We start from the raw sequence: 17,302 nt of genomic DNA, 5'->3' as shown, positions 1-17,302 counted from the left end.
TTCCACTTCCATTTGCTTGGGGGCAGGAGTAGTTGCCTCGTGGTCAGAGGGCATGACAATCTTTGGACAGCCAAAGGTGCTTAAGAACTTGGGGTAAGGGATAAGTTCCAAGAGTAAGACCATACGGCAGAGCCTTGAGCTAAATTTTGAACTTAAGACAGAAAAGGACAATTTCTGGATTACACTGTTTTATTGCGACTCTCCAGGGTGAGACATCAGATAAGAATCTGTAGCTAAGGTCCAGTTTACGTTAACCTGGTAAACTTCTACATTCAGGGACCCGGGCAGAGGTTCGGGAATTCAAGATCTAGATCCTGTAAAATTTTCTTACCATGAAAACCACTATTATCAGTCATATCCAGCGATGGCTTAGAGCGTTGTTGGGCTACAGTAGACTAGAGAGAGATATTGATAGCAGGAATGAGTGTGTTTTTCTAGAGAGAGATATTGATAGCAGGAATGAGTGTGTTTTTCTAATGGGACCTGTGAAGACTTAACAGAGATCTAGGACAATGCAGGTGCCCCCACTAGCCATTTCACTGACTCATTATAATGACTATTAAAAATCTGAATTCAGAAGTCGCAACTAGATATATAGCTCGCTTGTCTCTTTTTGGTCATGAATGTGTGATACTTTATCCTTTTCTTTAGGGACACAGCAAATATATTTTCCCCCACATTTTTCTTTCTTCCTCTCAATTTCTTTGCATGATTTCCTGCATCTGCCAATTCCGTAACAGCACCTTCTGATCCATCCATCTATCAAAATAAGCAAATACATGAATATACAAATACATTTAAAAAGTAAATACTATTAAACTAAGGATGTTGGTAATAGTAATAATGGTTAGAATGAAACATTGATTTTGACACCTAATGACATTCATGGGAATGTTATAAATTTGTGCATGTTTAATGACTACTGCTGGTCTTGACATGCAGTAGATAGGAGTAGTTATCTTCCTTCCTCTAACCAGCTCTAATTGAATTTTATTCCTATGCTTATGATACTTTCATCTCTGTCATTTTTCACGGTCTCACTAAATCTGGTTCTACTTCCTCTCTAAATCTAGCTGCTTGCTAGGGAGTGGGACTAAGCCTTCAATTATCTGTTTTTTCTCTCTCCATTCTTTATTTATCTAACCACAATTTGTTGAGCATCTACTATGTGCCAGGCATTGTTTGTTCTAGGGGTGCTTGCCCCAGGGGTTGTTTAAAGCAAGACCCTGAACAATGGATGATCAATTTACATTCTGAGCTGTGGCTGATGTTGTGTGTGTGTGTTGGGGGAGGGGGAGGCGGGTGCAGGGAGGGTTTAACACTGTGCCCTTCTCTGATTTATTTTCTGTGACTCTAAGTCAGGGCAGACTGTAAACCCAGCTTTCCCAGCACATTGGATTCAGTTGAGAGATCATTATATCTTAGTCTAAACTACAGATTCTTTCCACTTGTCTTTTCCCCAAACTCTTCTTCTGGGAGATAATTCCTAATTCTCTCTCTTTTACCAGAAGGTTCAGACAGAAAAAAATCAGTCACATTGACTCTCACTTTTCTCTTCCAGTATTTCATAAGTCAATATGTAGATTCTTTCTCCAAAATGTCTCTTGCATCTGCAACTCCCTCTATTCTACTTGCCCTCACTGGAATATAAGGCATGCTCAAACCAACTCAGGGTTAGCCCAGAATAACCTTCTTTTGCTTCTAGAACAACTGAGTGATTGGCAAAGGCTTTCAGCTTGAATAGCTGCTCCAAGAAAGGATGTGACTTCCAACAGCAATGACCCAAAGGAAATCACAGAATTAAAAATCATCAACTTTAGAGCCCCTGGGAAGCCTACGGGGAAAACATTTCCATTAGAAAGTTATTCACCACCTGGCCAAGATGCCTGTTTATACTGTTAGAGAGCTTTGAGCATGTTCAACTTGAAAGCCAAAATCTGCTCTAACCCCAGCTCCACACTGTGAACCTATTTTTATAAACCTGTAGATATCCAACATCAACTTAACAACTTTTTCACCATATATCCCAAGACAAGAGCAAGTTGCCTCCTCTGCCTGCTTTAAAGGAGCACTCAAAGCCCAACAACAGTGGAGAAGTGAAGTAATGAGACTGATTATTACAAGAGGTAGTATCAACTGAAAGTGGGGTTGAAGTGAGAGACTCACAGGATGAGACTGTTGACATATGGGCCAGAGGCATTCAGGATACTAGAGATGTTGGGGTTGCTTCTGCATATGGAAGGGGCGTCATATAAAACACCTTGGCCTCTGCAGATATTCTCCAGGTTCCCTAATGAGAAGCACCATCATGATCAGGGCTGACAGGCTGCCCTTCTTATGGGAGAAAATTCATTATAAGCCCTTCATCAGATCTCCGCCATCCCCATGGGCTCTCCTCGCTTCCACACATGTTTTCCAATGATTCTGTGGTTAGGATCCCATCCTCACTCCCTTTTCCCTCCTCTCCATGGTTCTGTTTACCTGGGGCAGTCTGAGCCAGGACCACAAGGACATCTAAGGCCAGGACAAAGAGTTTAATGTCCACTGAGAGGGGTGAGAAATGATCTGGCAGCATTCTGAATGTGCTGGGGAAGCTGGGTGTGCACTCAGCATTTTATTGACCTAGGTAAGGCTGAATCACAGACAATAAGTTAGAGAAGAGCAGAATGTTACACCACCCAGAACATCAGCCTGCCACTCAGCAGTATAAACTGATCATCCCGTGTTCAGGGTCCTGCTCTAGATATCCTTGGGGATGGTGAAAGGCACTAGCAGAGGAGGTACAAGTCCTCCACAAGGCTCTTGCACTGGGCAGAGAACAGATCCCTTCTCCAAGAAGCCTTTCCTGTCCCTCTCCTTCATAGTTTATCCCCCTTCCCTACATTCCCACAGCTGTTGTTTTCTTTTCCTCTATTTGTTTATCATGACACACTGGAACTAAGTGTTTTTCTAGTTCCTCCTCCCTTTCAGAATGATGCCCTAAGGGAAGCTTTTAATAGACAGTGAGACCCCTGAGGTTAGGAACAGGCTGTCATTTTGTTACACCCAGAGTATGCAGTGAACGTGTGTTGAAAAGCATTGAGTGAGTGAATGTACATATGGCATATACTTGTATCCCGGTAGCTCTTAGAATTGGCATTTCCCAGCTAAGAAAATGCAGGCTGAGAGTGGAAAGGAATTGTCTAGGGTCCCACCATAAGCAAGAAAGAAACAGACTGGGGTGGAAGCCCTCATAACCCAACTCGTTGTCCAGCTCTTTGAATTTTTATCCTATTTTCCTACTCCAAATCCTTCGTATCAACCATTTCTGGGTCTTTCTTGGACTCCAGCCTCAAACAACAAAGCAAAAAATATTTCTTGCAGTTTTTCTAACAAAAAGAAGAGGCCACTGCCCAGGATCCATTGGGAGGGCTGCCTGTGGGTCCACTGGATCTTCCTTTTTGGGTTCCTGGTCCTTTTCCACCTTTGGGTGAGTCCAGTGCACATCGGTTCTACTCTCTTTTTTCTACAGGCGGGCAGCGGAGATGACCTGATGTGGTTCAGGAAATTCGTTTTGCTGTTAGGATTTGGGCAGAACTTTCTTCAGGAAAGCAATGAACATCAGTGTCATCCATTGAACTTCCACTGTCAGGCAGCAACTGTGCTAAGCACTTTATATATATGACCCCCTGGAATCCTCACAGGAGCCCTGATAGGCAGGCGTGATGTGCTCAGGGTTACACAGTGCCTATGAGTGAGGTCTGGATTCAGATCTGTGTTACCTGTCCCCAGAGAACATGTTCTTTCTGTCATCCCAGAGGATTATGCCTGAGCAATGATGGAAGGGGAGGTCTGTTTAACTTGAAAAGCAGTAAACAGCTGGAGAGAGTCATAGTTGCTGTCTTCAAGTATCTGAAAGGCATGTTCTGTGTAGGCCCACAACCCAGAACTAATAGGCCTGAGTGGAAACTGCAGGCACACAAGTTGAAACTCATCAGAAAGACCTCTGAAGATGGGCACCATCTGGAAAAATGGTTAGACTGCCTGGAGGAGCTGGTGGCTCCTGCTGTTCTAAAGTCGCAAACTGAGGCAACATGACCATTCCCCTCAGATTCTGCAGGGAGGGTGGCTGAATTGGCTGCGTGTGGGTCTGTGCACTGGCACAATTCTAGGCACTGAGCTTAAGAGAAGAAAGCAAAGTCCGGCCATTCTAATTAGGGAGAGGGACAAGAAACATATAATGTCAGTTCGTGGTAAGTGCTATAAAGAAAAACAGGGAAAGGAGAATAGAGAATAATATACTTGTGTGTGTGTGTATGAGAATATGTGTGTGTGAGTGTGTGTGTGAAAGGCATATAGGATTGAGTGTAGAGTAAGAGGAACAGAGAATAATGATACACGTGTGTGTGTGTGTGTGTAAGGCACATAGGATTGAGTGCAGTGTAAGGGGAATAGATAATGTTATATACATGTATGTGTGAGTGTGTGTGTGACACACAGGATTGAGTGTAGAGTAAGGGGAATAGAGAATAATATGATATACGTGTGTGTGTGTGTGTGTGTAAGGCACACAGGATTGAGTGCAGAGAAAGGGGAATAGAGAGTAATATAATATACATGTGTATGTGTGAGAGTGTGTGTGTGTGTGTGTATGTAAGGCACACAGGATTGAGTGCAGAGAAAGGGGAATAGAGAATAATATAATATACATGTGTATGTGTGAGAGAGTGTGTGTGTGTATGTAAGGCACACAGGATTGAGTGCACAGTAAGGGGAATAGAGGAAAATATGATATACGCGTGTGTGGCTATTTTGAGGAGGAGAGTCAAGTAAGGACTCATTGAGGAAGTGGCACAGAGCAGAACCTGAATGTACTAGGAATTGAACCACATAGATATCTAGAATCTTCCAGGCAGAAAGAACAGCAAGAGCAAAGCCCCTGAGGCAAAAAAGTGTTTGGTATGCTAGGAAGAGCAAGAGGTCAAGTGTGGTTGGAGTAGTGGGAGCAAGAGAACGGATAAAAGAAGCTGAAATCATAGAGGCAGGCATAGCTACATCCTATCAGATCCAATAGGGCCTCGTTAAGGACTTTGGAATTTATTTAAAATGTGATGAGAAATTGTGGTTTACATTTTAAGTGATCTTTCAAATCTGAAAGTTTATTTCTGTATATGAGACATCATGTTCTCTATCTAAAAAGTAAAGTATTTGGGCTAAACTAATGTTTCCTGAAATATGTGGTCCATACCATTGATAGTATGTGTGATCATTTAGGCAACACAAAAAAGTATATGTTTTTGATGGTTATTTACTTTAATGCTCATTTGAGAAAAAATTCACTAGTCCTTGATGTCGTGGTTTTATATATAACATCACTCAGGATTTGGGCTTGGTATGGATTTAAGTAAATGGACTGTGTTGATCTCTATCAGGAATATATATATATATATTATATATTCCATATATATATATATTTTTTCTTTTTTTTAATGAGACAGAGTCTTGCTCTGTCGCCCAGGTTGGAGTGCAGTGGGCAATCTGGGCTCACTGCAACCTCTGCCTCCGGGTTTAAGCAATTCTCCTGCCTCAGCCTCCCAAGTAGCTGGGATTATAGTCATGTGCCACCACACCTGGCTAATTTTTGTATTTTTAGTAGAGATGGGGTTTCACCATTTGGTTAGGCTGGTCTCGAACTCCTGACCTCATGTGATCCTCCCGTCTTGGCTTCCTAAAGTGCTGGGATTACAGGTGTGAGTCATCGTGCCTGGCCTCTATAAGAAATATTAAGTAGGCCGGGCGCGGTGGCTCAAGCCTGTAATCCCGGCACTTTGGGAGGCCGAGATGAGCGGATCACAAGGTCAGGAGATCCAGACCATCCTGGCTAACACGGTGAAACCCTGTCTCTACTAAAAAATACAAAAAACTAACCAGGCGAGGTGGCAGGCGCCTGTAGTCCCAGCTACTTGGTAGGCTGAGGCAGGAGAATGGAGTAAACCCGGGAGGCGGAGCTTGCAGTGAGCTGAGATCTGGCCACTGCACTCAGCCTGGGCAACAGAGCGAGACTCTGTCTCAAAAAAAAAAAAAAAAAAAAAAAAAAAATTAAGTATGCAGTATAACAGGCTATAGAGGATATGGCAAAAAATGTTTATTAGGCAGTATACAAATAGCTAATGTTAGTAGCTAGAAAATTGATAAGGACCATTCTATGAAATAGAAAACTGAAACTCAGAAAGGTTAACTGACTTTCTTAAGGGCACACAGCTGGTAAGCCATGGGGAGCAGAAACTGGGTCTTGGTTCATCTGACTCCAAATCCATTGCTCCTTGCATCAGGGAACACTGTCTCACCAAACACATAAGTCTCTGACTTTATGTCTTTCTTTGATTATTTATTAACTTTTTATTTTGAAATATAAATTAACAAGAAATTGCAGAGATAGTAAAGAAATCCTGTGTGCCTTTTACCTAGTTTCCCCTAAATGTTACATTTTGCATAACTGTAGTACAATATCAAAACCAGTAAACTGACATTGGCACAATGTTTTTGTATAGTTCTGTCATTTGATCACAGGTATAGATTAGCAATCAATATGCAAAACTCTTCAGTCACTGCAAAGATTTCCCTTGTGCTACTACCTTATAGTCACACTCAACCGCCTACACCCTCCATCCCTAAACTCTGGAGACTACCAATTTGTTCTCCATCTCTATACTCTTGTCTTTTTTTTTTTTTTTTTTTTTAGATGGAGTCACACTCTGTCACCCAGGCTGGAGTGCTACCTCGGCTGACTCCAACCTCCGTCACCCGGGTTCAAGCGATTCTCCTGCCTCAGCCTTCCAAGTAGCTTGGATTACAAGTGTGCACCACTATGCCTGGCTAATTTTTGTATTTTTAGTAGACATGGGGTTTCACAATGTTGCCCAGTCTGGTCTCAGACTCCTGACCTCAGACAATCTGCCTGCCTTGGCCTCCCAAAGTGCTGGGATTACAGGCATGAGCCACCATGCCTGGCCTACTTTTGTCATTTTAAGAAGGTTATATAAATGGAAATATATAGTATATAGCCTTTTGGGATTGTATCTACCAATAGTTTGTTCATTTCATTGCTGAGTAGTGTTTCATGGTGTGGCTGTACCACAGTTTATTTAACTGATAACCTATTGTAGAATATTTTGATTATTTCCAGTTTCACATTATTATAAATAAAGCTGGTATGAATATTTATGCACAGTTTTTTCTGTGAATGTGTTTTCATTTTTCTGGATGAATGTTTGGTAACCACTATTCTATTTTCTACTTCTATGAGATCAACTTTTTAGCTACCTCATATGAGTGAGATCATATGGTATTCGTTTTTAGGGTCTGGCTTATTTCACTTAACATAATATCCTCCAAGTTCATCCATGTTGCCACAAATGACAGGATTTCATTCATTTTTATGGCTGAATAGTATTTCATTATGTATATATACTAAATTTTCTCTATTCAGTCATCTGTTCATGGGCACTTTGGCTGATTCTGTATCTTGGCTACTGAGAATACTGCTGCAGTAAACATAGGAGCGCAGACATCTCCTCGACATACTGATTTCCTTTCCTTTGGATGTATGCCCAGTAATAGGGTTGCTGAATAACATGGTAGTTTTATTTTTAATTTTTTGAGAAACCTCCACACTGTTTTCCATAATGGCTGCACTAATTTAGATCTCCATCAACAGTGCGTAAATGTTTTTTCCCCCACATTTTTGCCAGCATTGTTATCTTTTGTCTCTTTAACAATAGCCATTCTAACTGGAATAAGGAGATATCTCGTTTTGGTTTTGACTTGCTTTTCCCTGTTTATTAGTGCTGTTGAGCGTTTCTTCATATAACTGTTGGCTATTTGTCTTATTTTGAGGAGTGTCTCTTCAGATCATTTGTCAATTTTTAAATCAGGTTACTTGGTGGTCTTTTTTTTTTCTCTTGAGTTGTTTCAGTTTCTTATATGTTCTGGATATTAACCACTTGTCATATATATATAGTTTGCAAATATTTCTCCCATTCTATAGGTGTCTGTTCACTCTGAATGTTTCCTTTGCTGTAGAGCTTTTAGCTTGATTTAATCCCATTTGTCTATTTTCGCTTTTGTTGCCTATGCTTGTAGAGTCATAGCCAAAAAAATCTTTCCTTCACACCCATCCTTCTGTGAACATAATTTATTTTTAAAAATAAAAAAAGTCACAAAAAATCTTTGCCCCAGTTTAATGTCATGAAGTATTTCACCAATGTTTTCTTCTACTAGTTTCATAGTTTCAAGTCTTACATTCAAGTCTTTCAATCATTTTTAGTTGATTTTTGAATATGGTGAAAGATAAGGGTCTAGTTTCATTTTTGTGCATGTGGCTATCCAGTTCCCTAGTACAATTTATTGAAGAGACTCTCCTTTTCCCAATGTGTGTCCTTGGAAACTTTTTTTGAAAATCAGTTGGCTATAGATGTGCAGATTTGTTTCTGGGTTTTCTATTCTGTTCCATTAGTCTATGTGTCTGATTTTATGCCAATATCATCCTATTTTGGTCACTAGATCTTTGTAGTATATTTTAAAGTCAGGTAGTGTGATACCTTTAGATTTGTTTTTGCTCTAGATTGCTTTGGTTATTAAAGGTCTTTTGCAGTTCAGTAGGAAAAACAATCCTTGTTTTTAATAGAAAAAACAAGGATTGGCCAGGCGCGGTGGCTCACACCTGTAATTCCAGCACTTTGGGAGGCCGAGGCGGGCGGATCACAAGGTCATGAGATCAAGACCACAGTGAAACCCCCTCTCTACTAAAAATACAAAAAACTGGCCGGGTGCAGTGGCGGGCGCCTGTAGTCCCAGCTACTTGGAAGGCTGAGGCAGGAGGATGGCGTGAACCCTGGAGGCAGAGCTTGCAGTGAGCCGAGATCGCGCCACTGCACTCCAGCCTGGGCGACAGAGCGAGACTCCGTCTCAAAAAAAAAAAAAAAGAAAAAACAAGGATTGTTTTTTCTATTTCTGTAAAGAATGTCATTAATATGTTGATGACATTCATGGTCCAGGACACATAACCCTCCTGTGTAAATAACTCATAATCTTCCTGAGCCCAGCTATCACCGGACACTTGCAAGTTAGCTCACTGCAACTTTGGGGTAATGAGTACTGCTCCCAGCACTCTGCAGCCCAAGAACCATTCTCTGAAATCTCCAGTAAGCTTTTGTTTCCTTGCAGTCAGCTCATCTCTTGCTGATTCTGTCCATTGCTTCTTTGCAACATGTTTTCATACTTTCTCTAATAAATCTGCTTTTCTTTACCTAAACCTGTTGTAGTAAATTATTTTACCCCTGTGCCACTGGCCCAGATAGTTGTCACTCACCTGCGACAGTTTCCCAAAAACTTAACTACTAATAGCCTTGTGAAAGTTGTCAAAATCAAAATGGGTTAAGAAAATCTGGACAAATAGAGCCAGGGAAGGTCATGAAGGGAGGGTTCTTATGTTTGTGTGCCTGATAACAAAAATGATCACAGACTGCAAAAGCCACAACTTTACACAAAGACCACTGCAACCTTATGTAAAAAAATACTTCTAAAAGGACATCTGCCTAGCAACTACCTGTCGAACCTCAGACTGGCATCACCCTTATTATTGATCTTTGTAATCAAGGATAATTATTTCAAAATAATTATGTCATCCTCCTCATTTTTTCATTTAAAAGCCCTTGTCATCCTTGACTTCCCTGAATATGCACATAGTTTACTGTGGCATGTGTATTTCCATTGTAATGCTTTATTCCTAAATATATATATATATATATATATTTTAGAGAGTCTCTCTCTGTTATTTAAGTTGACAGCCTATTATTGACTGGAAGCCACAGTCAATTAACACATATTTTGTATCTTAAATGTATTATATACAATATTCTCACAATGAAGTAAGCTAGACAAAATAAAATGTTATTAAGAAAATTATAAGGAAGAGAAAATATATATTTACCATTCACTAAATAGAAGTGGATCATCATAAAGGTCTTTATCCTCATTGTCTTCACATTTGCTAGGCTGAGGAGGAGAAAAAGGAGGGGTTAGTCTTCCTGTGTCAGGGTGGCAGAGGGAGAAGAAAATCCACATATAAGTGGATCTGTGCAGTTCAAACCCATGCTGTTCAAGAGTCAATGTATTTGAAAAGCAGCCGTGTCTTCTGATCAGCAAAAATACTCATGTATTTAACTTTAGAGTTCTTGTCTATCATTTGCATGCTGTAGAAATGGTTAGCAGAGAAATAACTTGAGATGATGGAGAGTTTTGTTCAATGTCTTACAGAAGTTTTATAAACAGTTCAAACATGATTCTCAAAAATAAGTAAATTAGGCATAAATGTTTACAAATAAACTCCTCATAGTTTCAAAAATGTTTTTGGTAACTTGAAATCTTAAAGTGGAATTAGGTAATATATACCAATTAAATGTCTTGGTCATTGCTAAATAAGTTAAAATACTAAAACATTAATTATTATGCATAAACTTAAAGTTTGTATACTTTGGCATTTTGTTTTTGTATGATGTAGACAAACTAAATATATTTGTATCTCTGTTAATAAATTTAAAAAAACTTGTCTGAGGAACAAAAAACTTGTTTTTTCAAGAATAACTTTTTTCACAATGTCTAAAAATTGTGAAATATATAGTCATAAAATGTTGGTATGTCACAAATAGCTCAAATAACTTACTTCCTCGCTATTCACAAAATTAAGGTTATTGAGAATTTTAAAATTCTAATTAATATATGTAATCAAAACTATCAGAAAAAGAAAAAATTCTATATGCAAAGTGTATGAGAAAAGTAAGATGTGTTTTTGGTGAGAAAAATTGTAAGAAGACACGAGGATACATTTTGCATTAACAAGAGCAATTTTATCTAATTTAAAGGTATTTAAGGTCATTTTAAAATATGGATTTAGGAAGGAAATAGAAATGAGGCAGGAAGAAACCAGGAAGTAAGAAAGATGTAAAAAAAAAAAAAAAAGTTATGAAGGTGTATTTTGGGTAAAGAAAGTTAAAAGGAAAGAGGAATTTTTTCTTTTGCATAAGAGAGAGCTTTAGTCAAAATGGTAAGGAGAAAGAAAAGTAAATGTTTGTCCTAAGATAAAATGCCAGTATAAAAAGAAGAAAGTGTAGGACAAAACTGAAGGTTTAAACAGGATGTAGAAGGTTTATAAAAGACAAATCTTGTGAAAGAAATTTTACATGTAAGCAAGTTGGCTAAAATTAGAAGGGAACTGTTTATAAGTTTTTCTAAAAATAGAGCATTAATATCAAAACTATACTGATGCAAGGCTGGAGTTTGGGTCCCCATGTTGGAGTAATAGGGTCTTATCAAAGCACTGATTTTTTTTTTTTTTTTTTGAGACGGAGTCTGGCTCTGTTGCCAAGCTGGAGCGCAGTGGCGCCGTCTTGGCTCACTGCAACCTCCATCTCCTGGATTCAAGCGATTCTCCTGCCTCAGCCTCCAAGTAGCTGGGACTACAGGCATGGGCCACCGTGCCCGGCTAATTTTTGTATTTTTAGTAGAGACGGGGTTTCACTATGTTGGGCAGGATGGTCTCGATCTCTTGACCTTGTGATCTACCTGCCTAGGCCTCCCAAAGCACTGGAATTACAGGCGTGAGCCACCGCGCCCGGCCTGATCTATTCTTAATAGAAAATTGTGAGCATATTTCTTTACCTTTTTGGTAACTGGCCTAGGAAATAGAGGTTCCATGTTTCAACAAGGTAATTGCCGGTGCTTTTGTTAGGGGTAGAAAGTATCCACGTTGTATGTGACGAATCCGTACGGGTCTACGGCAACCTCAGTTCTTGCCTCCTCAGAAGAAAGAATTCAACTGAGGGGCGGAAGGCAGAAAAAGAGAGCAAGTCAAGTTTCAGAGCAGGGGTGAAAGCTTCCTAAAAAACTTTAGAGCAGGCTGGGCGCAGTGGCTCACGCCTGTAATCCCAGCACTTTGTGAGGCCAAGGTGGGCGGATCACGAGGTCAGGAGATCGAGACCATCCTGGTTAACATGGTGAAACCCCGTCTGTACTAAAAATACAAAGAATTAGCCGGGCGTGGTGGCGGGCGCCTGAACTCCCAGCTACTCGGGAGGCTGAGGCAGGAGAATGGCGCCAACCCGGGAGGTGGAGCTTACGGTGAGCCGAGATGGCGCCACTGCACTCCAGCCTGGGTGACAGAGCGAGACTGTCTCAAACAAACAAACAAACAAAGCTTTTGAGCAGTAAAGAAAGGAAAGTACACTTGGAAGAGACCCAAGCAGGCGACCTGAAGGACTAGAATGGCATTTAACCTTGATCCTAGGACTTTATAGGCTGGCCCACACCCACTTCTAGCTTCTTGCACCCCTTTCCCCTCATTCTTCCCCAAGGGTGAGCCACCCACATGTGCAGTGCCCTCCTTACTATTGGGAAGTGGGCATGTGCAGTACGTTTAGGAAGTTGTAGGCTTGCTCATCTAAGGCTTTCTTCCCTTTTCCGGTGGAATGTCCCCGGGAGGTCATAATCCGCCACTTAGTCTTTCAATGTGCATGCCCGAGCTCACTTGCCCAATTCCTGAGATTTTATTGGAAGCCTATTACCAATCTCAAGTGTTTTCATCTGTTTGAGAAATTGCCTCTCCCTGGTGCCTTCGATCAATTAACACCTCAGTGGGACAGCTGTAGACCATAAGGTAATTGTCTCTTCCTGGTGCTGGCTGCCAAATTGTCATTTTTAGGAAGGCAGCGTGACAACTGCTGAACCATCACCTGATGGTCACCTGACACTCCTGGTTGTGGTAGGGGAGTTCTCTCCTGCCCTGCTCATGCCTGACTACCTATAACACTTTGTGCCTTTGAAATCTTTTGTCACTTGGTTTTATTTCAGATTGACCTATGATCCTATTTATTTATTATTTTACTTACTTATTTATTTTTGAGACAGAGTCTCGCTCTGTTGCCCAGGATGGAGTGCAGTGACATATCTTGGTCCATAGCAACCTCCACCTCCTGGAGTCAAGTGATCCTCCTGCCTCAGCCTCCCAAGTAGCTGGGATTGCAGGTGTGCACCCCCATACCCAGCTAATTTTTGTATTTTTAGTAGAGACAGGGTTTCGCCACGTTGGCCAGGCTGGTCTCGAACTCCTGACCTTAAGTGATCCACCTGCCTTGGCATCTCAAAATGCTGGGATTACAGGTGTGAGCCACTGCCACCGGCTTATGATCCTATTTAGATAAAATGTTTTAAACCCTTAATAATTGAAAAACTTCTCAAAAATAAAAATGAAGTATTTTTGACCTCACACTAACTTCGGGATGTTCCAGAGATCCATGGAACTTCTCAAATGATCTGAAAGGGAGAGATATTGGACTAATTAGGCTTATCTTATGTATTAAATTATATGAGAAGCATTGTCAAAATAAGATATGATGCTTAACCTTCTTTGAATTATGTGTATATGAATGTTATTAATGTGTGTTCCAAAATTATATAGGGTCCTAGAAATCTGATATGTCCTGGTATAAATGCTATCAGTCACAATTTTGGTAATTTTAAATTGTTGTGTGTGCAGAAATGATCAAAATTCCTTGCCAATTGCATACTTTTCATCAGATCTTTAACCATGGCCATTTTAAGTCTTGTTATTCACAGTTAATTGTTTCTCTCTAATACTTTTTCTGAGAGCTCATTGCAAGCAATTATAATCCTAAACTGCTATGTCTTCAGAAAGATATCTGGGAAGAATAAAAATAACTCTGACAAGTACAAGTTTCTAATAGCTTTGAGTTCATATCTTGGACTGAACTTCCAGAACTCTTTTTTTTTTTTTTTTTAATCTTTTCAACAATTAAAAAGTTTTATTTATGCTTATATAGGGTTTTATATGATTATATAGCTGTGATCATAGGACACAGGGTTTGAGGCCTTACATGACTTAAACAGGTCTTTATTTTACCTTCACACTTGGTTGATAGTTCAGCCATATAAAGAGCTTTTGGGGTGAACTTCCAGAACTCTAATGAAGAAACTGATAGGTTTGTGAACTGCTAACCAAGATAAACAGAGAAAGAATTAATTACATGAGAATGGATGAATTGATAAGGAAGAATTATGGGTTTTTAAGCCTTCTTATTTAAAATGTTGCTGGTTCTTTAATGTTTTATTTTTCAGATTTAAGGAAAGTTTTTTCTTTTAAGCTCTTTATAGTTTACAGCAATTTGGTGAAACATACTTTTGTAAACAAAAATCGAGACATTTGATTTTCCTCCACGTATAATCCCTCCAGAATTTGGAAACCATTTGTGAGTATTCTTATTCTTATGGCCTTATGGCTATTTGCATAAGTTCAATAAGACTCAGTTCTCTTTGGAATAGGATACAACTGAAAACACAAATTATATTTCCAAGGCTTCGACTGGAATGTCATATTTACAAATATGCATAGACTTCTTGGCTTCAAGGTTCCCAACCTTAGAGTGAATGAGTAAGTTTTCACTTCTGGGTAGACCCAGGAACCTCAAGATATTAGATATAGCCGGTAAAATTCAATGACTGACTTGGTTTGGCTTCCTAGCATTGAGAGGTTTTTAAAAGTCTAATCTGAGATTCCTTGTCAAAATTTCCAGCAGAACAACTTTAAAAGAAGCCTATGTAGTTATTCTTGCTTCATCATGTTAATAATCAGGCCAAGTTTGAGACTAACCTTACTTTGCAAACAAATTCGTCTAACCATGGTGATTATTTTTGGTAGAAATGGAGAAGACTGTAAAAAGAAAAATTACATTTCAAAAGAAAACTATATTACACCTATTATTAGATTATAGCCCTGTTCATTATTTTGAGTTTTGATTATTTACCTGTAGACTGACTGGATTCTGGTTTCTTCCAGTTTTCTATAATACTTGGCTACAATTCTGCAACAAAGAATGAGAACTGCTCAGTACCTGAAACCCTATAGACTAAAGCTGGACAATTCGATATAAATTTCAAGTAACACCTCTCATGCCTGATGCATGGGTCACAGATAATTCATCAGAATGCTGATGCTACAACCAGAGACATTCAAACTGCAAACCAGGATTTGAAGTTGCCAACTTCATGGTGTGGACAGCTTTTCCCAAGACCATTGGAACAAAGCTGTCTACCATAATAAAGTTCTTACCTATCTTCATTTTTTCTTACTTATGCCTAGCTCTTTCACTTGGCAGGATAATAGTGTAGTTAAAATTTTACAATCAGTAGCTTCTGTTGGTAACCTGCACTCCCTGATTTCATTTAATCCAATCATGGGATGTTAGATTACTTATTAATTCAATAGGGAGGAATCTGCAGTTGATGACATTTCTTGTTGCACATAGATAAATACATCAGGTTTTGTAGAGAAGACACCTTGGTTAAAATGGGTAGACTCCTAGTTTGTGTATTTGATGTTGGTTGGTGTAGGTCATCGGGACCCTGGCTAAGAAGCATACTCCAAACTCTTGGTGTTATGATCTTTTATTTATATTTATTATTATTATTATTACTATTTTTGAGATGGAGTCTCACCCTGTTGCCCAGGCTGGAGTGCAGTGGCGTGATCTTGGTTCACTGCAACCTCCACCTCCCGGGTTCAAGCGATTCTCCTGCCTCAGCCTCCCGAGTAGCTGGGACTACAGGTGCTCGCCACCACGCCCAGCTAATTTTTGTATTTTTAGTAGAGACAGGGTTTCACCATGTTGGCCAGGATGATTTTGATCTCCTGACCTCATGATTCGCCCACCTCAGCCTCCCAAAGTGCTGGGATTACAGGCGTGAGCCACGGTGCCCAGCCCAGTGTTATCCTCTTAATAGTCATAATATTAGTACCCCGGTGCATTTTATCCTCTTAAAGTTTTAAATTTTTCATACAGCCATCTGTCAAATCTCAAAAGATCTCTCTCTAGCTGGAACAACCAAATCTCAAAGAAATGCATAATAAGGAGGCCACTGATGGATGCAGGAGACAGGTAAGGGAGAAAGGAGAATCTCTAACCGGTAGGTGAACTGGGAGGGCGGGGTGGAGCCTCGGAAGTTCACACCATTTGCAAGGGGGAGGAGCCTGACCTCACCTGTTCCTGCGTGGTAACCTGGGATTCAATAGGTGAAGTGCAGAGCCTGTTAGCTGGATTCCATCTCACTTTGCTGAGATGTTTTCCCTTTTTCCTTTTCACCCAATAAATTCTGTTCCCCGTCACCCTTCAAAGTGTCTGTGAGCATAATCTTTCCTGGTCGTGTGACAAGAACCTGGATTTTCCTAGAACACCATAACCTATGGACACTATAATCTACAAATGCCATGCTGAGGCTGGAAACCCAAAATAATGGTAACAGAGTAATGTGGATGTCCTAGATTTTGGTCACACTCTCACTTAGGTGAGCATGACCAAAAGGGGGCAATTGTTAAATAAAAATTATAAGAGGCTATTGTTTTGGACTAAGTTTCTGTACTAGGCCCCAAGAGATCAGACTAAAAATCAAAATGGAGTCACCCATGCTAAAGTTTCATGTCACCAAACCCAAACTACTCTGTTATTTGATCTTCCAGAAGAAAGATGTAACAGCCAATTTCCCAAACAGGCCAATTTAAATCTACAATCGGCACGATAATGAAGTTCCCTCTGCTTTATTTGTTACACAACAAAAGGTAGTCTGAAGTAACCTGATGTTAATTAATCAGTTATTCTTCTATTGTTCTATCTCCCCGTCCACATCCTACAAGAAACATAGCTTTGAGGCAACTAATACATAACTTAGAAGCAACTCTGTTCTTTTCTTCTGTTTTTGGTTTGGTTTTGTTTTGTTTTGATTTTTTGAGACTGAGTCTTGCTCTTGTTGCCCAGTCTGGAGTGCAATGGCCACGATCCTGGCTCACTGCAACCTCCACCTCCCGGGTTCAAGCGATTCTTCTGCCTCAGCCTCCTGAGTAGATGGGATTACAGACGTGCGCCATCATACCCCGCCAATTTTTGTATTTTTCATAGAGACGGGGTTTGTTATGTTGGCCAGGCTGTTTTGCCTGCCTCGGCCTCCCAAAGTGCTGGGATTACAGGTTTCAGCCACTGCACCTGGACTTTGCTTCTGCTTTCTTCAGCTCTTCTCTCTCTGTAAAGCCAACCCTTTCTGCTCAGTTCATCAGCACACTTATTCTATTTTATGAAATGAAGTGTTATTTGATGCTAGAATTGCAATAAAGCCAATTTAGATCTGAAAATGTATTGAAATTTTGTCCCTTGACATTATTTTTGACCATTTTTACTTTTAATCTTCATACTAGTGTCACGTA

General features: G+C 40.0%; 1 protein-coding gene across 1 annotated transcript; it reads right to left on the bottom strand.

The window, feature by feature from the left end:
- Positions 1-586: 586 nt before the first annotated feature.
- DEFB115 (defensin beta 115) lies at positions 587-2,575 on the bottom strand. The gene is made up of 2 exons (XM_045364466.2): positions 2,482-2,575; positions 587-759 (listed from the first exon to the last, which is right to left on the bottom strand). The coding sequence occupies exons 1-2, from the start codon at positions 2,573-2,575 to the stop codon at positions 587-589; spliced, it is 267 nt and encodes an 88-aa protein (XP_045220401.2).
- Positions 2,576-17,302: the final 14,727 nt, after the last annotated feature.

The sequence above is a fragment of the Macaca fascicularis genome, chromosome 10, assembly GCF_037993035.2.
Source record: "Macaca fascicularis isolate 582-1 chromosome 10, T2T-MFA8v1.1".
Lineage (NCBI taxonomy): Eukaryota > Metazoa > Chordata > Mammalia > Primates > Cercopithecidae > Macaca > Macaca fascicularis.
The sequence above is the reverse complement of the archived record's forward strand: the minus strand, read 5'-3'. Positions and strand labels throughout refer to the sequence as shown.